Here is a 23174-nt window from a genome sequence, read left to right as displayed (position 1 = left end):
ATGATGTTTATTTCAATTCAGGATAGCCCTATCATGCAAGAGCCCATGGATTTGAGGACAGAAGACATATGACATCTCAATTCCAGTCTAACTCTTTCTAGCCATGTGATCCTTCTCTTCTGGCTCCTAGATGGAAAACCCCAGCCATTTGGAATAGAACCTTCACATCCATATTAAAATTTTATGTTTAAAATTCAGTGCCTTATTGCAAGGCAATCTTGTTTCGTGGGGAGGTAGCGGGGGTTTTGGGTAAGGCTTTAGTGATTCTTGCTCTGACGTCATGGTTTCTTCTGCCTCCAAAATCCCTTGATGGAACTTACTGCTTGGATTCATGGTTATTTTCTCTGTTATCTTTTATTCACTCCATTCTAGTTGAATCTTTAATAAATATAATTCTTTTGGCCTTAGTGACCCAAGACAACAGTTTCTGGCTCTTGTACAGGTTTCCTCCTGCTCGGTCCCAGGCAAAACCCTTGTTCCCAGGAATATCCCGGTCCAGTTTTTGGCTTCCGAGGGGCCCTGTGGAGAAATTTGGGAGAGTGAACATGGGCAAGCTCGTCTTTTCCTTCGCATCCACCCTCCTTCTCCCCAGGGTCATGGCCTCCAAAAAGCATCGCCTTGGCACATCCCATCCTCCTGAAGTCCTCTGCAAGGAGCCCTATGTCACAAAAGGCAAATTGAAGATAAATCATTTTTTAAAAATCAGCTCAAATTTAATTGAAGTTTTTTATTATCAGTTGTTATTTCTTTAAAAGTTAACACCGAGCTCACTGGTTCTCCCAGCTTTTCCTGGTTTGAAGCGTTCTAGGGCAATCATAACTGGTAGGGGTCTTGGTTGATTCCAAGGCTCTGCATTTGAGTGCGTTAAATCACCCATTTTGGAAGACAGAAGGGATTGTTCTCAGTTGGGGCCTGTGAAGCCCTTCAGATTCTTACCTGCAAGGTGGCGAGATTTCCTGGGGGAGCGTTTTAGCCAGTTTACGTGATTTAGGGCCTCGACCCCCTTCTGGTGAGTGGTCCCTGACACTTAGTTGATACATTCATATTTCTGCTTCCAACAAAGTGCAAATATGCTTCTGGATTTTTCACACTTGTTCACTGTACACAGGATGTGTGTGTGCCAGCGTGTGATCCTCAGGGCAGCGTCCTCGATGGCAAGCGCTCCCAGGGCCACTCTGGTATTCTCAGCATTGTGTGGAGTGCAGGGAATCCTAGCTAGTCCAGCCGCTCGGTGTCTGGCATCCTGAGCTGGACGAGGAAGAGATGACCAAGCAGGATCAGAAAGTGTTACCAAGGCACGGACATCAGACAGAGGCACGTGGGTGAGAAAGCGCTGGCAGCACCGAGCAGGTCCAGGGCGTTTGCTGTGTGCTCAGCGTAGCTCCTTGGGCCAGGCGTGGGTGGCGGGGGGTGAGGAGGAAGAGGGAAGGACAAATAATCACGTGAGCAATAAAACACTTTGATTGTCTGACTTTCCTCCTGCAAAAGGATGCTGGGTACGTGGTGTGGGGGAGATAAGCTCCCGGTTCTAGTTCTCCCTCACCCACTAACTAGCTGGGTTACCTTGGACAGCCACTTAAGCTTTTCAGGATTGTTTTCCCTGCTTCCCGTGTACCCAGTAGAAAAATTCCCTCTTCCTCTAAAATCTGTCAATTGAAATGAAGGAGGTGGCCTTTCTCTACCAGGAGCTTGTCCATTCTATACATGGTAGTGTAAAAAGTGTCCGTAGTGTTCATCATATTCCCAGGAGGCCCAGGAAACATGGTGAATTTTGTTCTGGCACGATCTTTAAGTCTTCTCCCAGACACAGGGGTCTGGGGTCTGTGACTATCGCTATGACTCTTGCTGTTCTTCCACCCCACACTTAGATCTTGCGTGCCCGCTTCCTGCTGGCTCGTGGCTTCCGTGCTCCGGGATGAGTACTGTGTCTGCTGAACACAACAGGGAATGTCATTTTGACTGTCTGATGGACAGGATGACCAATGATAGTGACCAGTGATAAACCAGATGACCTTGAGAGATCGACAGGGAACTAGTCTGGAGAAATTTATTTTTCTGTCATGTTTTAATCCAGTGGGAAACCTAATTTTGGGTTCTCCCTGTAGACTGTAGTTTTAAATACAAAAACCTGAGTGTTTTTTTCTGTGTGAAACAGCCAGATCGCAGCTTTGGCTCTCTGTTACTGACTTAAGGTGCTGAACAGCTAGGGTGATCATAGGCTGTCCCTAAAGCAGGGGTTGGCTGACTTTTTCTGTAAAGGGCCAGTAGTAATAACTTAGGCTTCGTGGACCATGCCATCTCTGTCACGACCGCTCAACTCTGACGTTCTAAAGCAGCTGTAGGCAGCATGTAGATCAGTGGACTTGGCTGTGTTCCAGCAACACTTTATTTACAAAAACAGGCAGCAGGTTGAATTTGGCCTGCGGGCCGTAGTTTGCCAACCCCAATCTAACTAAAGCAGGACACTTTGGGGAGAGAAAGGGGGAACCTTGAATAATTGTGCCAGGAAAACCGGTGTTACGCGGGGAGGTTCCATCGGGTCAGCAGCGTCGTGAGCGCTCTGGAGAGCCTCATGGGAGGGGACGTGTAGGGGAGACAGAATGGGAGTCAGCGTGCTGCTCGACTCCAGTGAACTGTTGGAGAAGGTGCATTGGGGAAAACGAAAGCAGCCGCCCTAAGGAATCTTAAATCGACAACCATCCTCTTGGGCCGTGGCTGTGACCAGGATGGGGTGGGTTCATGGCAATGCCTGGCTTGGAGCAGCTTACCCAAGGCGTGTCCCTCTCCCGTCCCTTGCAGCACCTGCAGCAGCACGAGAGTGGCGTGGAAGGCGAGAGCTGCTACTACCACTGTGTCCTGTGCAACTACTCCACCAAGGCCAAGCTGAACCTCATCCAGCACGTGCGCTCCATGAAGCACCAGCGGAGCGAGAGCCTGCGCAAGCTGCAGCGGCTGCAGAAGGGCCTTCCGGAGGAGGACGAGGACCTGGGGCAGATCTTCACCATCCGCAGGTGCCCCTCCACCGACCCAGGTGAGTCGCCTCACAGGCATGGGCGGCCCAAGGTGGGCCTGGCCCTCGTGTCCATGACTGACCTCACAGATGACCATTGTGTTTTGGAAGGAACGTGCGTCGATTGTTGCTTTGCTTTTTTGCCTTAAGCTTAGCACCACTTTTCTTCAGGTGCACACTCAGCCTTAAGGAAGTCACAAGCCACTACCCAAGGAGCGGCCAACAGAAGAGATTCTGTCCCCTCTCCCAAAGGTCCTCCAGTATATATGCTCAGTTCCATTTATTGGTTCAAATTGACACAGCAAATACTAAGTAGCGTGCCTTGCAGTATTAAGGATAGACAGTGTGTGGCTTCAGAGTCTGGTCTGTAGAAATGCACTTTGGTGCCGATCAAAGCAAGTGCTTGTTGTACAAATTTCAGTTGTATTTGGGAGCAATTCTCGTTATTCAGCGGGTGAGTGCTGTGTGCTTCCTCCTGGTGTCACCTTCCAGCGGGAGCTCGCCTCGTTTCTACCTCCCGTCCGTCATCCCGTCTGCAGTCACCTTCCTCTTCTTCTCTCCCCTTTGCGCTTGGTGACTCTTATTCCTGCTGGGACCTCGTTTGGTAGAATCACCTCCTCTCTTCAACTTTTTCAATCTTTTCAGTCCCTTTCCATCAACTTGGAAGTACAAGACAGTCACTTGCATCTTTAAACACAATATAACAAACACGTTTCCTTACTCCTCAGTCCCTGCACTCTCTCTACAGCAGAATCTTCAAGATCCTTGAGAGGACGCTCTGCAGTGCTCATCTCTAGTCTACGCCTCAGCCTACCTCTGCCTGTTTCCTGCAGTCACCAAACCACCTTGGGAAGGGCACTCACCTTCCATGTACCCACCCCAGGGCCCACTGGTCCTTATTCTTTTCTTTCTATGGTATTTGAAACTGTTGCCCAGTCCCTCCTGGAAGCTCCCTTTCCTGAGCTTCTAGGACACGTTCCTCTCTCGTCCTCCAGCTTCTCTTAGCCGTTCTCCATGCCTGTGCCTGGCTGCCGGTCCTCAGCCTGTCCCAGTGCCTGGTCCTTGGTCCTCGGCTCCCAGCCTCTTAAAGCTTTGCTCTCCTGGCGTTGGCACGTGCCCTCATACAGCTTCCTGGATGCCTCACTGGGCTCACCTCCTGGACGCTGAGCTCACGACTGTCCTCACTGGACCTCTTTTTCCTTGTGATGGCACCTTTCTAATGGCCTGGCCAAGCCAGAGAGGCAAGGCCAGCTCTCATCCTCCATCTCCTGCAGCACCTTCTCGGCCATTAAGCCATCGTGGCTGTGTGGGGTTTTAGTCTTAATGTGATCCAGTTATGCATTTTTATAGTTTTTAAAGGCAAAAAGCTACATAGACCTTATGAAAAATAGCTGTGGCCCTCCCCTCCATCTATTCCCCAGAGGAATGGCTTTCGACTTTTACACGTCTCTTCCATTGCTTATTTCCAACATGCCTCTACTACCGTTTCTTGCTTTTAGGTTTTAGACGTTATCTCTTGAATTTCCACTCTGGCAGATGAGGGTTTCGCTAGGATGCCGTTCTACAAACCCGCCCGCTTGTACGTACTCACACACACCATCCACAAACTCAGACAGACCCACACACGCCAACACCCCCTACCCCATATGTACTCTCACACACACACACACATGCAAACACACACTGCGCCCCACACACCCCATATGCACTCACACATCCCACACACATGAGACACCATACCACACGCCTCCCATGCCCTATACACACTTAAACCCCCCAAACACAGACACTGCACCCACACACCCCACGCATGTGGACGTCCCCCACAAACAACACACCTCACACACTTCGTAACCCCCACACAAACACCACACACACATAGGCACTGCACAGCCCAGACACATTTACACAGAGCTCATAAACACACACACACCACCCACCGATGCAGACACTGCACTCACACACCCGGTACCTCCCCCGCACCATGCTCACGCTCCCCAGCGCCCTACACACTCCACCTTCCCCCTCCATCTTCCATTATGATTAAATAATAATTTGGGGTTATATTAATATTCAGTGTTTTCATTATTATAACTCTATAAATATTAATCACAGCTGAGCCATGTAGAGTTTTATAATTTCATTTACCTTCTTGTACAACTTTTTGTTTTCCCTGGTTTTCTAGGTACCTATGATTAATTCATGGCTAACCTCGCTCTGCCAGGAGTAGACATCTCCTAATCTCCGAACGCTCTGCGCTATCAGCTTTTCTGTCAGCTTCATTTCCTCCTGGAGGCGTCCGCCTAAGCCCCTCCAAAGCCCCCTGCCCACCTGCTCCTGTCCGGATCACCCGACTGCTCCTTGACGCCTTCTCCATATAAATGAAGCCGCGGCTCCCAAATGACAGGATAGAGCACAGTTTGGAAATTGTTCTTCCTGCCAGAGGAGCTGAGGCTTCATAGCACAGTGGAAAGGCAAGTTCTCCTGACAGGTGGTACCAATCGTTTGTTCAGGAAAAGTGCTGTTGGGGACAGGATAGTTTCTGTCACTTCTAGGTCACTGGGAGATGGTCCCTTCTCATGTGTTTTGCAAATGCCTCTTCCAGTTAAAGTTTAAATGGCCTTAATCTGTGGAGCTTCTGCTTCACCTCTGATCCTGTCCCCTTGTGGGAACGCTCTCAGAGGAGAGGGAGGGGACAGGGCACCCTCAGACTCACTTCTGTGCCCGGAGGCTGAGGCCTTTCTGCTGTCCTGCTTTGGGGACCCTGTGCCCCAACAGGTGTCTTGGCCCGTGCTCGTCCCTGCTCCTCCTCATCATTCCACTGCTGGGCCCTCTCACGGGGTTCTTCCTTCTGCCCATATATTTAGACTATTTCTTTCAAGGTTTGTGGTTTGTTTTTGTTTTGTTGTGTTTTATTTTTAGCCAGCTCTGCATACATCATTATTTTAATCTTCTGTTAAAAGCTGCTCCCTTTCACCCCTCAATTCTTTCTTTCACTCTGCTCAGAATTCCTTTTTATTAATGAAGTGCCCCAAACTAAATAGTGTACAGCTGCCATTTCACCCAGGGTCTATGGACTGGAACAAACAGTTCCCTGTTTTATAACGTAATACTTCTATTTATGCCGTGCGCGGGGATTGCTTTCCTACACCATTGGCTTCTGGGTTTCTCTCGCTTAATGCGTATTATGTTTTTTTTTTTCCCCTCCCTCAAGTGTATGAGGAACGTCAGTGGAGTTGAGCGACTTCCCTTCTGTATGTCAAAATCCTTCTGTGTTGTCTTTGGCCTGTAGTCATGTTTTTTCTCTGCAGGCGTCCCTCCCCGGGCCGCTCCCCTCCCACACACGGCTCCAGTTAGGCCAGTACTCTTGACTGGTGCCAGGGGGACAGATTATTAGGTGATGTTCCTATTCACATTAACACGAACTCAGTTCTGTTGTAGAAATGCCTTTGGGAAACATCACCTTAAGATACATCCTCCCTCCTCCAAAAGAAGATATATTTTGGCCTTAAAAACTTGAAAGAATATCTTCAAGAAAAGGGACATGATGGGCCTGGTAGAATTGGGATATTTAAGATCATCAACTTCAAATTTTATGAACATAAACTTTCTAGAATAGTCTCAATCCTGTCCTCTTTAACATAAGGATCAAGACATTATTCTTTGGCTAGAAACAGTCAGCGTGTGGCATGAGGAAGCGTTAGGAAGTCTTGGAGCACCTTATGGGAGCCCTGTCTGCGCCAGCTGGAAGCCACAATGTCAATGGTTGTGCTTTCTAGAGCTGGCAGTTCTGGCTTTTGTCATCCTGGTGAACTACGGTGTTCTTTCTCCTTTCCTTCCTTTCTTTCTCCTCTGTTATCCACATACCACAAAGTTTTACATATGCACCATCAGAAATAACTTCCTTTCCCTTCTGAGCTCTGGGCTTCATACCCTCGTCTCACACCACCTTCTATGGGTAACAAGATTTCCTTGCTAAAGCTGGAGGAGTGAGCTCTACAACAGTTTCCTCTCCCCACCGAGGCAGTCTTATTTCGACCTGGACTTTTGATTATTGGCTTGAGTGTTTTTTCTGCAAGAACAAGTAGTCTCTTGACTTTGTCAGGGTTGGTCATTTCATTTTAGCCCTACCTGCACACAGGTGGCAGCAGCTTATTGCCGCGGGCCGACGAACTGGGCCCCAGCTCGCAGTTGCTGGCATTGGCTGTTTGCTTCCCCTTAGTTGACCAGAAGCTCTTGAAAGATGGAGAGCTCTCAGAGGTGGGTCCTGTGTGGGATCAGCTTCCCTGTTTGCTTATTAAAAAGGCATTTCTGGCTCCTGGGTGAAACTGTAGTTAATTTCACAGTATCAGTGCCCTGGGCTTCGAGAATACAGGAGGCCCTTTGTGTTCCTGCTGTTGGCCTTTCTCCTCCTTCTCCTCCTCCTGCTCCCGTTTTCTCTCTCACTCCCCTTGCCTCAACTACTTTTTCTTTCACAAAGACATAGCTCTAAACTTTGAACATGTGTAATTAAATTTAGCAATTCTTTATGGCGGGCCTACTATATATAAGACGTTTTATGAGCTGGGGGACACAGTGGATGTCTCCTCTCAGCTCTTGGTTTGGATACACCGGTTAAGACGCCAGCTCAGGCATTCGAGGTAATTGGACACTGACTCACTTCACACAGGGCATGATCATTCAGAGTTTAAAAGACTGTTTTGCTTGGAGCAAAAGATGGTGTCCCCCTTTCCTGACACATGTTTGGCATCCACGATAGTGAATTCCTGGGGTCAGAAAGGTGGAGACAGCTTCCCAAGTGATGATGTCATCTGGGTGGCAGCCTTTACCGAAACACTCACTGGCTTCGTTTGATGGATTATTTTTTAAAATCAAGTTTTAGGGAGGTGTTCCACTTAACTTATACAGGTTAAAAGAACAAAAAAATATACCATGTTCAGCTTTCTCGTTTGGTTTTGTTTTTATTTTTCAAAATTGGCGTAAGGATACCATCTGAATATGAAGTTCATCTTTTTTGGTAAATAGCTAAATTATATGCAATTTTCAGTGTGATTTTTCTCATAGCACTAAAACATGTTGTGGTCAGTTCTGTAATTTTGAAGTATTGTTTTTGTAAAACCAGCATAACTCTCTTTTTTCCTTTTTAGTGTGCATCTTGACAGGGCTTGGGAAAAGTGTAGGGATAAAGTATTTCTAACAAATGTAAAAGTGCATCAAAACATACGGGGGTAACTGAAACTTTAAGCATTCATGGAGGAATGGAGAACATATGACGATCTGTTTAAAGGACATTGCCTGATGAAGGACTGTTTGGATGAGGATTGTAAATTTCAGTGTGCTTTTTAGAAGGATGCTTTACAATGCAAAGACAAAGAGAGGCCATTACACGTCAACATGAAAGAGAACATAGTATTTTTAAATTATTGTTAAATAGTAATGTTATGCTATTTACAGAATAGCATATAGCTTGATTTTTTTAAAAGTGTTTTTCTTACAGCTTTTAAGATAAGCATTCGAGCAAAGGGTCTGTGAGTGTGTATCTGGCTGTTTCATGGGTGGGATCTATTTATGTGGACTCTAATAGTAGAATGTCAGGCACATGGCACAAGAGCTCAAGTATCAGTAGTGCTTGCTGATAGAGATTTTAGCAAAATTGCTAATAAGCTACTAAGAAATAAATCTTGGTTGTCTTTTGTTCATGGAAATAGTTTTTTGTTTGCCAATACTAAGCACACACAGTTTGGTTACTGTCTGATTCTCTTGCATTTTGCATTTACATAGAGAGGACAGGAGTAGTGCTCAGGGTGTATACTGTCTTGTTTTTCTGTTGGAACAGAGTTCTTGATTTGCCTTAATTAGTCCTCTAACAATCTACAAAGGTCAGTGCCAATTGCCTGTTCATTTACATTTGCAGTCGTGATGGCTTCTGATTACATATTCCTCGTCTTAGTCCTTCCTAAGTACATGCGAGTGTGTCCTCCCCTCCCCTTCCTCCCACACCACACGCACACACACACACACGCGCGCACACACACCCCCCAGAGCAGTGTGAAAGCTGAAGATCTGACTCTTCGAAGAGGAAACCTTTGTAGTGACAGCCCAGCCTTCGCTGGACCTTCAGCATCTGTTATGGAAAGCCATCTTGGAGAGGCTGTTGCTTCTAAGTTCAGGATATAATGAAGCCAGAGTCAGGGAAATTACGTCGATACCAGGCAAGAAATCTGAGAGCCATTATCTAGGAGCCGTCTTGAACTGGGTAATTAAGGGCAATTAAACTTTTCTGCTTGCTCTCTGCAAAATATGCTAATGATCTGGTCTGTTGGAAGGTGGACATAGGCAGTGTGCTGCTGCACTGTGGTCGGACGCTGCTGGCCTGGCAAGGCCCCTCTGGAAAGGATGTGACATCACCAGGATGGTCACTTGGGCAGTGGGTCCGGGGTCTGCAGCCTCCCCATTAGCTTCCCGTCTACCCTCGGTCTGCAAAAGGGTGTCGCACCTCTTCGCAAGTTATCCCAGACCTGGCTGCAGTAGCCCGAGGTGCAGTAGTTCTTATTCATTCAGCCTTTCCCATTCTACATCTGCCGTTCACTAGTTGCATTATTTTTATGGGATGATAAAACTATCGGGTTTTTTGTGTTTCAGTGTGTGACACTGGAGCACCAGCTATATGTTGCCATACTGGCTTGTTTAGGGGCTCCAGGGTGTCCTCCGTGCCACCTCCTTGAGTAGGTAGTAAGTAGTGAGTGCCCCCATGGCCACCCAGCGCTGCCCACTTGGAGAGGAAGCACCACTGTGCCCATTCCCTACTAGGGAGGGTTTCTTTTTGTCACTGCAAAAAGAAGAAAGGGGTACCTGCTGGTGGTTACTCGGATTAGGAGAGATAGTGTATAGGGAGGTGTGTGTGTGTTGGGGGTGAGCATTGAGGGGTCCCCCGTTTAAGGATGTGAGCATGTCACAGACCCCAGTTGGCTGATCATAGTCTGGAGACACAGGACCCCCCAAGGGAGCCATGGAATGTGACGTCATACCAAACGTTATTTTAGTGAGACCTTTATCCCAAAATATCCCAAGTCACCTTTGGAAAGTATATCCAAGGAACTTGAAAGTTTGACACTTGACCGTGAAGTGAACATGGATAGCTAGGCAACGAGTAGGTGTTTTTGCTGGGTTGGGAGTTGGGGGTTCTCCCTGGATTTCACTGGAGAGGAGGGACCTCGTGCTGCTGGCAGCTATAGCAGGAAGTGGTGGTCATCCTCTGCTGTCCCCTGTCACGTGTGCAGGCACCCCCTCACGTGGATCCCTGTCCCAGCCTTGGCACTTCACACCTTCTCCATTGCCCCAATGTACTTGTCAAGAGAAATAATGATTTGTACTTGTATTGCGTTAGGAAGGTCCAAAGAATCATTTTTGGGGCTACTTACATCCTGTATGAAACTTGTTCCCGACCTTCGTAGGGGGCCAGGGAGGAAATAGAACATGCATCTATCTCTCTGCTTACAGAAATAGCTCAAAGGCTTTTTCTCAGAGTTACAGATGTTAAGGAGCCCCCTTCAAACTGTGACCCAATTATAAGAATTACAGTTCTAAATTACTTTTTTTCTAACATTGACTAGCAGTGGAAAGTTTTGTGGCCTTGCAAATCATTATAAGCACTGTCCATACTTTCCTGGTTTGTGGGCTTTCAAATACCTTGAGAGCCACAAGGAAGCTTCTCTGGATTCTCTGTTAAAGTTAAATAAAATTTTCAGTTCAGTTTCTCCATCATACTAGCCAAATTTCAAGTGCTTAATAGTTACGTGTGGCTCATGGCTACCCTGGTGGATGGTACTTACTTATTTGATTTTTTTGAGACAAGGTCTTGCCCTGTTGCCCAGGCTGGAGTTCAGTGGCATCATCATAGCTCACAGCAGCCTCGAACTCCCAGGTTCAGACGAGCCTCCTGCCTCAGCCTCCCAAGTAGCTAGGATTACAAGCGTGCACCACCATGTCCAGCTAATTTTGTGTTTGTTTTTTGTAGAAATGGGGGTCTCACTATGTTGCTCAGGCTGGTCTTGAACTCCTGGCCTCAAGTGATCCTCCCGCCTCAGCCTCCCAAAGTGCTGGGATTACAGGCGTGAGCCACTACACCCAGCGTGACAGTACAGATTTATAGAACAGTTTGGAATGTCCTGTTGGACAGTGCTGGACTCTTCCCTTGCGTCCCTCAGATTTCCTGTAGGCCCAGGCTAGGTTTGGGCTGCATTCTCCATACTGTTTTTCAGCTTGTGGTTTAAAGTAGTGTGGCTCCCGCCACCTGCCTGTGCTCTGCCAGCCTGGGTGGGTGTATATCCTTTCTTGCCCCCCCCACCCCCCACCTCTGTTTCTTTCTCTGTTTTTCTCAGTATGGGAGAAATGTATTCAAATAGGCATTTAATTTTGGTTTTTGCCACTTACGTCTTATTCCATTAGCAGTTTTGAGGGACTTTGAAAGGACTTTGTAAAGATGTGTTTGTCAGGGTGGATGTTAACGGCCTCTTTATCGTTTTATACCTCAAGACTGTCTTGAGACCTTTTGTGTATATGTTAATAAAAGGAGCTGTTTATTGCTTTTAAAAGATCTTTGACCCCTGTTCTAATTAGAATATTAAAAATCAGATGGTATGTGATTGTCCTGGAACAGGCTAGTCTGTTTTAACCCGAAATTTTATCCAAAATGGTCATATTCTAAAGTCAAAAAAGAATGTGTGCATTTTTCACTTGCTTTTTCCATTGGTTTGAAATTCTGCGCCTATGATGGAGTTTTTCCTCATGGACTGAATTATTTTGCTAGGGCTGCCGTAACAAAGACTGGGTGGCTTAAACTACAGGAATTTATTAATATTTTCTCACAGTTCTAGAGGCTAGAAGTTTGAGATCAAGGTGTGGGCAGGTTTGGTTTCTTCTGAGGCTTCTCTGGCTTGCAAATGGTGGCGTTGTCTTGGTCTCACATAGCCTGTGTGTGAGTACCCTTGGTGTCTCTTTATGTCCTAACTCCTGTTCTTATAAGGACAGCAGACAGACTGGATTCGGGCCCATCCTAAATGCCTCATTTTAACCTAATTACTTCTGAAAGTTTTGTTCCTAAATATAGTCACATTGTGAGGTACCAGATGTTAGGACTTCAGCATAGGAATTGGAGAGGTACACAGTCCACTCTATAACTTGGACTTTCTGGTTTCTCAGGCCAGTTTCTTGTTTCTTCTTCTGTGGTCACTTTGGGTATGGCAGGAAGGTAGGACGTAAAGGTGGACGTAGAGGTGAAGGGCAGAGACCCTGGAAGTAGCCTCCAGCAGAGCTGTCAGTGCCTGCTAGGCCCTCTCCGGCTTTCTGCTCTCAGCACATGGTCCTTAGTGCCAGCCTTAGCATGTGAATAAACAGAGTGGCTTCTGTGGAAGGGGACTCCAGATGAAGCCGGAAGTGCTCAGAGAAACATGTTAGGATAGGATAGGGGGTTGAGCCCTGTGTCCTTTGAGCCTTTTGCCACGAGTCTTTCCTTGCCTGTCCTGACACAGCCCTCACTCAAACCTCCCTGCTAGTAAAACCAGGGGGGCTGCCAGCCGGCCACCTGGAGGAAGATTCTTGGACCTATGAAATTTGACATCAATCAGACTTGCCTTTACTGAGGGTGCTCCAACAGGCTGTCCGTATTAGGCTCGTGTGGGAGGGATTTATAGAAACAGACCCCTCTGCTGCTCACTCCTGCTTTTAAGGACTAAGCAGATCTCACTGGATTTGTGCGTGGAGTTTGGTGGCCCTGGCCCTGGTTTTTTCGCTCTGGTTGGGGTAAATGCTCCCCAGAGCCTTCCATATCCTATGACCTATTATGGTATAGAATTCTATATGGTGTAAATTGGTTGGGTTTCCATCCAAAGGATTTCAGCTGCTGGAATTATGTGAAGGACTCATTATTCCTTGGTTTTACCTTACTCTGTAGCAATTACTCCAGTGTGGACATTATATAAAGGTCCTAGTGTGTAAGTTTTTACTCTGAATAACTTTCCATTTGGTTCCCACCCCTGCTCGTGTCTACAGGGCAGGCACCGCCTCGTCCCCAACACTCTGCTTTCCCACACTGGAGCCTGGGGTGCAGGCATGAAGGCCAGCCTGCACCAGGGCCTTTCCTTCCTGCAAGAGCGTGGAGCGAAGGTGTGTTCACCCCTTCGGCAGCAATCACAGGTGTCTCGAGTCTCTAGGTTCCCATGTGTGGCAAGCGGCTGCCATACTCGACAGTGCAAATAGAGGCCGTTTCCTTTACTGCAGAAGGTTCTCGTGGACGGTGCAGCTGTAGACAGCGGCAAAGCGGGGACTCCGAGCAGAGGCCCAGGGCTCAGGGCCTTGCTGCGGGCTGATGAACTCACGCAAGGACAAAGTAGCACTTTGCCCCAGGGATGGCTTTCTTTATATCTAGAAAACAATATGATCTATTGCTAGATTCTCTTCAGGATAGAAATGAAGAAACCCTAAGACCAAGGTGAGAAAAGGGATAGCTGTTATTTGTGACTCTGTGAACATCAGAGTGCAAGTCTTGGTCTGCCCGGAGAATTGGAAATGATTTGTGTGGTTTCCTAACACCCAGCCCTAGTGTGAGTGAGTTCCAGAAGCACTGAGAGACCCCATAGAATGGAGAGGGCAGCTCCTATTCTGGTTTGCTTGGGCAGGAGTCTTTACTTGCGTGGTTTCCAGATTGTCACCAGCCCTGGAACCTTGTGAGGTGCTTTTGTGATACGGACCTGGCTTGGCCATTGGCTGAGCAAACTTGAGCCCACCCAGGCATTTTAGGTAATACTTGGGATTTTGCAGTAGCTGTTGGCTGGATTTTGGGTTGGTAGGTCTTGAATTACTAAGAAAACAACAGTGGCTGTGTAGGCAGTAAAAGTGGAAGAGAATCAAACTCAGGGGCCAAGATTTTTGGAAAAGGGGAGAGAAAAGGTACAAGGAGAATAGGGAAGTCCTGAAGAGTTTGGAAACAAAGGATAAAGATAAGTGGGAAGGAGAGCGAAGAAGGACCATATTTGACTTCCTTTGCTTCGTTTAGAAAAGAGCCATGGCTGGGGACGATGTGACTGATTTGAGTCCAGAGGCAGGGTTTGTTGACTGTGTCCTTAGGATGGCCAGGCACCACTCTGGGCTCTGGGGAACCTGCCAGCAGGGAGAAAACTGGGCTTTCCCTCCTAGTCGGGTGGAGGCAGACACCAAATAAACACATACAGATTGTCAGGTGCACAAAGTGCTATAAAGAGGGAGCTGGGTGGAGTGGGGACAGCCCAGGGAGCTATTTTATAAAAGGGGCTCAGCAGGGCGATACTGGAGTTGAGCAGAAAGACAGTGAAAGAGAGTAGTTCTAGCTGAGAGCCCAGCACACACAAATACCTTGGCTAGCTGGAGAAGCAGAAAGGTGGCAGGCAGGTTGCTGGAGAGGAGGGAGCGTGCCAGGGTATATGTGGTCCACATGGCCCAGTCCCATGGACCCTGGCAGCATGGGGGATTTGGATTTGCTCCCTTTCAGATGGAAAGTCATTGGACAGGTCTGAGCAGGGGAGGGTGGCAGTGTGACCTGGCCTGTTGAGGTTTCTAAGGTAAGTTTAGCTTGCATGTCCACTGGAATTCAGGTGTGAATTGTCTCCTTCACTCCCGGGTAAGGAGCTCAGCGGGGAGGAGATGGGCTGCCACAGTGCCATCTCTCTAGCAATTTTGAGTGTGGGGACAACTGCAAGGACAGGGGGGCTCAAGTTTACCCTGAACTGTGTGAGGACTCCACACGTGTATTTGTCTAGGATCAGCACAGCTCTTTGGGGTTCTCTGTTTTAGCCCAGGGGTCAGTAATTTTTTTCAAAAAACAAAATCCTTGCCTCGTGACTCACTGCCCAAGTGTGAAGCACAGGAAGGACTTTTGTCCTTTTGACTTGAGGATAAGTTGTCTCTACTACAACGTAAACGCCAGACATGAAGAATGAGAAACCCACTCTGGTCAGGGGACGTGCTACGATGACAGAGGCAAGTTAAGAATCTCTCCTACCCTCAACCCTCTGATGACAAGGGTCACATTCCGCAGAACAAGAATTTCGTTTCACTATTAGATACTGTAATCCAGAAAAAACACAGTGCCTTAACACCTTTGTTCTCTTAGTGTCCCCAGTGGTGCATGTCCAGAGGTCATTATCCCATTCCTGAGGGCTGCTGACCCACTTCTGATTTCCATGTCTAGCTGGCCTTTGACAGACAGGCCCGATCTCATTCCACAGCCATTTTATGCTCTGTGGACATGTGCCCAGACCCCAGGCGGATCTGAAGACTTCCTCAGAACACATAAGACCAGAGAGATTTGTGCCATACTGTACTGTTTTCTCTGGGCTTTTCTTTAATCAGGAATGTAGACTGTTTTTTTGTTGTGGTAGATGGTGTGCAGAAGCAGGGCTTCCAGTCACTTCTGCAAGGCAGTATTATAGGGCTAATTGGGAAATAGAGATTCTTTTTCAAAAGTTGTTTTGGAATCACTTCTCCCCCCTCTGGGTCCCTGTCCCCTTAGGATTGTCAAGCTCACACTGGAAGACCCCCGTAGGGAAGGATGTTGGCATATATCATAGATATTTGGAAAGAATGTTTCAACCACACCTGGCTGCCGTGTGTGAGGACAAATTTAATTTATTTTAAAAATCTGGCCACAGGCAGCTTTTTCTGTTTGTTTCTTTAGGGGGGAAAAAAATTGAAAAGCAGCAGCAAGCTATGGTTTGCATTTGTTTTCTTCCAGATTTGACCAGCCAGCAGAAGAGAGATTATCTCTAAAGGATATGAAAGGTTTAATCATTTTAATTTTGTTTTTATTAAAGTTTATCATAACTTTTTTTTTCCAACATGCCCTGGTAGAACAGAAGGAGAGAAGAGGAGGTAATATAAATATACACAAACCCCCAAGCATTTGGTTAATAAAACTTTCCAATGGGCGACGCCTTGTGGGCAGGAAGTGGTCGGATGGCTGGGGATGGCGGGCTGACCAGGACGGGCTGTGACAACACCCAAATTGTAGCCGGCATCTCACAAGCTTCCTGTCCACCTCCAGCAGACACTTGTCATGAGAGCTCAGAGCTTTCATTAAAATGAAGGAGAGAAAGCTTCAACAATTGACTTATTCCATCATGGTTCTCAGGCAGACTGGATCCCCAAGCTGTTTGTAGCTAAAGAAGTCTAAATTTACGGAGAACAATACTCCCACCCCTATCATCACAATGAAATATTTGAACCCAGATATTTTAAAGTCTTGCTTTAGGCCAAAACCTCTGAAGCTGCATGTGCGAATGTGTTTTTTATGAAGCAGCAAAGTTGGGATAAAAATAGTCTTCAGTTTTTGGTTAGAAAAACTGTCCTATAAATTATGGTAAAACTGAGTTAACTAGGATCTATATATCCTAGGATTTTTGGCTCGTTTTCCCTTTAGGACAGAAAAATAAGCTTATTTCAAAGTTAATTCAATTGTCAAAACTCACCTGGACATGGACTGGTGTTCAGCCCAGCCTCCCCGCTCCACGGCTGTAACTCGGCAAAGGCGTGACTGTTCAGAACTCCAGCCATGGGACCCGGATGTTGCATCACCTGACAGTGATGAAACTGTCTTCACCACCATGTTCTTACAAAGGCTGGAAATTTGACTTGTACATTTTAGACATTGTTTTAAGCAGCAGGATTAAAGCATTGTCATCTCGTTAAACCTGACTCAAATGGACAGTGCAGTTAACCCTAATATATACCAGTTTTAAGTCTCTGGCTGCACGAGGGCTTTACAAGACTGTGTGGTCCGTTTTTATGGGTGGACTGGTTTGTTCATCAAGGAGAAGCGGCTTCTCTAGTGACAGCTGCCACTCCAGTTCCTTGAGTCAAGCAGAAACCACATGGAGATTTCAGCATAGCCGCTATGTGAGCAAACGACCTGGCAGGCTGTGTGGACAGGCACAGGCTCCATGAGGGTTCCCGCGGGGGTTCCCTGGGCATCCGGGCTGCGCTGCTGGCTCGAGGGCTTCCAGGAGGAGCTGCGTTGGAGCTGAGGCCTCCCAGCAGGACCGGGCTGAGAACCAAACCATGTCTCCCCCCCTGAGAAAGGGACCCAGAGCCCAGCAGCCGCCTCAGTTTGCAGGGATCTGCCAGCCCGGCTGGCTAGGTTCCAGGGGACAAGTGTGCTAAGCAGCCCCAGTGGCCTGTAACTTTGAGATTCTTTCATGGAAGGTACCTGAGCTGGTGAGGGGCAGTTTTCTTTGTTACCACTCAGCTGGAACACTGAAAAGGAATAAACACGGGCCTGGATCATTCTCTGTGGGCTTCGTGGAGGGAGCTCATCGTCAGTAAGCCAGGCGGCTCTCGGTGAGAGAAAGGGAGACCCCACCACGCTCCTGTCCAGGGCTTCTGTCTCAGGCTGGACTGGATGTGTCGTGCGAGGTCTTGGTACTGTATTTTTGAAGCTGTGTAGAAGATGAAGATAGTAGGAGGTGGGGAAACAAAAAAGTATTCTGTCGTTTCATAGCGTTGAGCTGTAGATTACAGAGACACCCCAAGAGTGGCTTAATAAGAATCAGGGGGTTTCAGTTTTCTCATATAGCAGACTTGGCAGGAGGGCAGTCAGGCGCTGAACTGAAGGTTCCACCAGGCTCCGCCGGTGCCCAGTCCCCGCAGGTGCCCGGTCCCCTTCCATTTTTTCTTGTAGCCTCATGTCATCTCCTCACAGTCTCAAGATGGGTGCTCCATCCGAGCTCCAGGCAGGAGGACGTGGGACCGTGAGAGCGCATGCGCCACCCGAGTCTGCCTCCCTAAAGAGCTTTCCGCAAAGCCCCACCTACTTACTTCCTCTTACGTCCCATTGGCTGGAACTTGGTCATATGACTATCCTTGGGCACAACAGATACACTTTTTGGCCTGGGGTATGGCGCCCTAAAAAAAGTAAGTGTTCTGTTCGCAAGGAAGAACGATTGTTAGGAAGGCAATTAGAAGTCTCAGCCATGTGTCTTTTTAAAGATGAGGAGGGGATTGAGTAAACTGTGTTATGATTATGTGGTGGGAAACTGGGTAGCCATTAAGAATAATGTTCTTGATTAATATTTAAGGATATGGAAGAAAGCTCCATAGACTGGGAAGAAGCAAGACATAAAGTCACATATAATTGTCATAATTTCCTTTAAATGTATATAAATATACTAAGATGTTATCACTGATTGTGGACAACTTTTATTCATGCTTTTTCTATTTTCAAGATTTTTGATAATAGGCACTTAATGCTTTATGATCAGAAAAAGTTGGCAAACTTTAAGTGTAAGGAGTAGAGAACGTCATAATCACTACCTCGTATATGAAATATACTTGATGGAAAAATAAAATGAGTAATAAAGGGGAAAATCTATAAACATGCAGCGATAATGGAATGATGGCAAGTAGCAGTAGTGCTGTGGATTCATCAAGAACAAACCCATCATACTAATAAGATAAAATGAAATAATGTACGTGAATTCTCATTGAAAAAGGAAATTGTGCAAATGCAGATTTATATTCCGGGGTCTCTAAATGTACATCAAACACATTTCTCTGTGTTCACCAAGCATCCTTCTGAGGTTATTCAGAGGCAGTTTTTCCTTCCTTTCTGCATTGGGAACACTGGGGCATGTTGAGCTTTGCAGCTGTTTATTAAACATCTGTTAGTTGTAAACACTAGTTGCTGTGAGGGAACATAAAAGAGTAGGAGAAATGACCCCAGCCTGTGGTCTTTTTGGGGGGATGTGAGAGACACAAACACACACACTAAAGGTTGGCAGGGTTCAAGGGGATCCGTGGTAAGTCCCAGATGATGCAGCAGGTGGTAAATATCCTGAGCCTTCCCAAATGTGAGGAATTCTTGGGTTGAATGATGGGGAAGCTAGAGAGAGAGGGTTAGCCTGTACCTGGAAGGATAGATGGGGAGAAGCAGATAGAGGAAGAGGACCCAAGGGTGTTGAGGCAGTTCAGGAGTTTGGTCAGGGACCAGTGAGCAGGCTATTCTAGATATCTTGCATAAGGACCAAAAATTACAGTCCCATTTTCTTGCACCTTTTGAAGCTAGTTTTCTCAGTTTCTCCCTGCACCTTTGAAATAGCATTGCAAGTGTGAATATCATAGATTTATTAAAAATGAATACATAAAACTCCTATTTTCCCCATAATATCCTAAACAAGTTTTGGAACCTAGAGAGGAATTTTCACGTGTTGAAATCTGACTAAAAGAAAAGCTAAAACGATAGGAATAATATATTGATTTCACAGCTAGCTGTTTGTGTTGAAGGCAGTTGTAAGTGCTGTTAAGAGCTCTGTTTTTATTTAACATTTTCATTAATAACATGGAAACAATAAATAGTAAAATGAAATTTGCATACTATCTAAAATATTCATAATGTGTATAATTGCAATACTTAAGAATAGAAAAATTATATAATTGGACTGAAGATGTTAGGAATCTTAGTTTAATTTCAATTTGTTCTTTTCAAATTTTTAAAATTTTGATACAATTTCAGACTTACAGAAAAGTAATATATTCTATATAGTAAAAAGAATTCTCATATACCTTTTCCCAGATTCCTGAAATGTTAGCATTTTGCCACGTTTTTTTTTTATCAAGTTCTCTCTCCACGTTCTTTCTGTCTTGATGCAGAGTATATATACACATTGTTATTTTTTTTTGAATCATTTCAGAGTAATTTTCAGACATGGTGTCCCTTGATAATTAAATTAGTGTATATTTCCTAAGAACAAAGATATTATTTTACATAACCACAGAACAGTTATCAAAATCAGAAGATTAACATTGATACAAAACTATTAGGTAATCTATAAATCTTATTCACATTTTTTCCAATAATGTCCTTTATATGAAATGAATGTCACAGATCACAAGTTGTATTCAGCAGTCCTGTCTCCTTAATACTCTTGAATCTGGAATTGTTCCTCAGTCTTTCCCTTGTCTTTTGTGGCCTTGATGCATCTGAAGAGTACAGGTCACTTATTTTGTGGAGTATACGTCAAATTGGGTTTGTCTAATGTTTCCTTGTGATTAGAATCAAGCTGTGTACTTCGGTAGAAATTCTAAAAAAGTAATGTTGTGTTTCCTAGTGCATGATATCAGGTGGTGTGTGATATTGATTTGTCTATTTGTCTATGGCATCAATTTTAGTCCTGTGGTTACGGTGGTTCCTTCTAGCATTATCCATTGTAAAGTTACTCTTTCTCTCTTCGTAATTAATGGAAATCTAGTGAAAAGATACTTTGAAATGATGTAATAAGGAATTGGATTTTTAAACGAAATTATTTCGGAAAAATAGAAGCTAATTAAAATCAATAGGGAGAAATATTTGGCAAATGAAAGTGGTGGTCATTAAGGTTTATTTTTAGTCATACACTACATACCAGTTTTCTGGATGATTAGGAAATTCAGCAGGCCAGAATATCAAAAGACTGGGAAGAAGTTTCCAAAATGTCACTGATCGCTGATGGCGCAAATGAGGAATGGCGAATTTGGGAATTGGCCAAAGAAACTAATACAGTATAGGAAGGAAGATCAAGTGTCAACTTGGCCAAAGCCTGAGGTTAGTAGGGTCTTAGGAATGTGAAAGTTAGTATTATGATAAATTGTAATTTATTTCTAACTCCTTTATTTAAGAAAAAACACCTTTAGTTCTCGTCAGCGTGTTCCGTTCCAGGTGAGCCTCTTGTTGGCGAAGGCTCTGGCTGGCAGGCCCTTGGTAGGCGCAGATGGGTTGGTAACTACGCGAGGGCACAGAAGGGAACGTGGGAGTCCTGCGTCCAAGCTTGCTGTTGAGTGATTTTAATTCTGTCTCCTTAGTATTTTTAATATAAGACCTGGCAATAGCATTTGATTAATTTTCCATTTTCTCTGCTAAGTCTGGTAAAAATTCTAGGTCCTTGTTCCCTTACTTTCCATCTTCTCCCCTGTCTCTGGAGGAAACAAAGGAGAAGACAGGCCTTTGTCCTGGGATGGTTCAGAAGGTATAGTCTCATGTCCACCTTTCACCCGTTTCTCTTATTTGGTGTTTGGGAATACAACCTTCTGATTTTTCTTCTTCCATCAAATCATTGTCAGCCTTTTCTCCTGTCCCTTCTTACAATTCCTGCCAAGCCCCATTCTTAACCTTCTTCCTTTCTGGAGGCGATTATTCCTCCTTTCACGTTCAAGGGTGTGCATACAATAGGACCATTTCTCCTGACTCCTTAGGTGAACAGAGGCCTGTTGAGCCTGGTGCAGTGAGATGCGCTCTCTGCCTGAGGAATCCCACTGTCTGAAGGTAAAAGATTCCTAAAAACACCATTGGACATGAAAACTGCTGATACGCCAGTGTGTGAAGGTCACGTGAGTGTAGCCTGTGGCCAAAATAGAGTGTGAACAGGTGGAGGGGCCAGAAGTAAGATCTGAGTGACACCAAGGACTTTCTTCCCCGGGTGGCCCTGAAATGCTGAGACCTAACAAAGTCATGTGCCATCTCCTTGTGTTAGGGGTTAGAATTAACCTCTCCCCTCTCCGCCACCCCGTGGAAGATGGAAGATTGGAAGGGAAGCTCATATAAGATGAAAGATAAAAGGAGGGTCTGGGTGAGTCGAACTAGGGGGTGGTTAAGAATGAGACACTTAGCACTGATTAGGTGGTTCCTCCTGCGGGAAATGGGGAGAGAGGAGCTAAGGACGACTGCAGGGTGTGGGTTCGGGCACCAGGTGGGTGCTGATGCTCTGGTGGACGAGAACAAGACAAGGGACAGGTAAGGGTGAGAACAGAGGGTGACAAGGACATTATCATTGAAGCCACACAGACTACCATTATTCCCCACTGTTCTAAAGGAATATAGCATTTAATTTGTACCACAGAGTCTTGCACATAATTATAATTACGTACTGTTTATCTCATATTATTCCGAAAAGATCTGACAGCCTTGTTTGATTATTTAATATCTGCTTATTATTCATCCCTAAAACTGTGAACCTCTGTGGAGCAGGCATCCTGTCTTACGCTACTTCCGTAGCACCTAGTCCAGACTCTGTCCCATCGGTTAGTGGCTTAGTCACTGCCATGCTTCCTTGGGCGCCATCTTGCCGGATCCCTGTTCCTCAGGGGGGCCCGAGCCTGCCCTGTCTCACGTGTTGACTTTGGTATGTCTCTGTTATTATTGTTATATCCTTTCTACCTCCAGAAACATTCATCCCTTTTCACTGATTAGTGAGAACTAGCCGGAAAAACCAAGTAAACAGATTTGTGTTGTAACCAGAGGCATCAGTGGAAGAAAACTGTCACCTGAAGAAAACAGTAGGCCAGGCGAGTGGCTCATGCATCTAATCCTAGCACTCTGGAAGGTCAGGGCGGGAGGACTGCTTGTACTCAGGAGTTCGAGACCAGCCTGAGCAAGAGCGAGGCCCCGTCTCTACTAAACACAGAAAAAATTAGCCGGGCGCGGTGGCGCATACCTGTAGTCCCAGCTACTCTGGAGGCTGAGGCAGGAGGATCACTTGATCCCAAGAGTGAGCTATGATGAAGCCACTGCACTCTAGCCCAGGCAACAGCGCGAGACTCTGTCTCAGAGAGAGAGAGAGAGAGAGAGGAAAAAAAAAAGAGTACCTGGGCACACACAGTGTCACTTCTTTTTTGTTTCTGGAAAAGACTCTCTGTGAGTCTGCTACTTTTCACCTTGGCCAGAAATTTGGTAGGAAATGACTAAATGAGCAAAAACACATGATCCAACTAAAATAAATGTGCGTTCAATGTTTAAACCGGTGTCAACAGTAAATGGAAGAGTTTAACTCCTCATTGGCTCCAGAGGGCACTAGCTCATAGGGTTACGATGTTGCTCCTTGCAGCCTTTGGATTTTGGCGTGTTGTGTCTTCTGAAAGGGTGTTTCGTGGGTCTTTTCATCCTTCCGATAAAAGAGACACACACTTAAGAAATAGTCCTTGTCTTCCTGCTCAGGATTAGACAGAATGTACTTCTCCATTTCATAAAGTGCACATTGCCAGTGTTCTGTTGTCTGAGTGATGCCATTCTAGCATTTTCCTTACCCTTCTTAAAAAGTACTGGTTTTTCTAAATTCCTTTTAACTTCTCAGAGTAATCACATAGTACGCTGCACTGCCATGGTTGAGCA

The 23174-nt window shown here is 45.9% G+C and overlaps 1 protein-coding gene across 1 annotated transcript in view; it reads left to right on the top strand.

Moving 5' to 3' along the window:
* The window catches only part of ZFHX3 (zinc finger homeobox 3), a 229163-nt gene that overhangs the window by 131589 nt on the left and 74400 nt on the right, over positions 1 to 23174 (top strand). Inside the window, exon 4 of the mRNA XM_012660616.1 lies at positions 2800 to 3031. Coding sequence (XP_012516070.1) covers positions 2800 to 3031 — 232 coding nt within the window. The remainder of the gene's footprint in view (positions 1 to 2799; positions 3032 to 23174) is intronic.

Source organism: Propithecus coquereli, unplaced genomic scaffold, assembly GCF_000956105.1.
Source record: "Propithecus coquereli isolate 6110/MARCELLA unplaced genomic scaffold, Pcoq_1.0 Scaffold67, whole genome shotgun sequence".
Lineage (NCBI taxonomy): Eukaryota > Metazoa > Chordata > Mammalia > Primates > Indriidae > Propithecus > Propithecus coquereli.
Note: the sequence above shows the minus strand (reverse complement) of the source record. Positions and strands in the feature narration are given on the sequence as shown.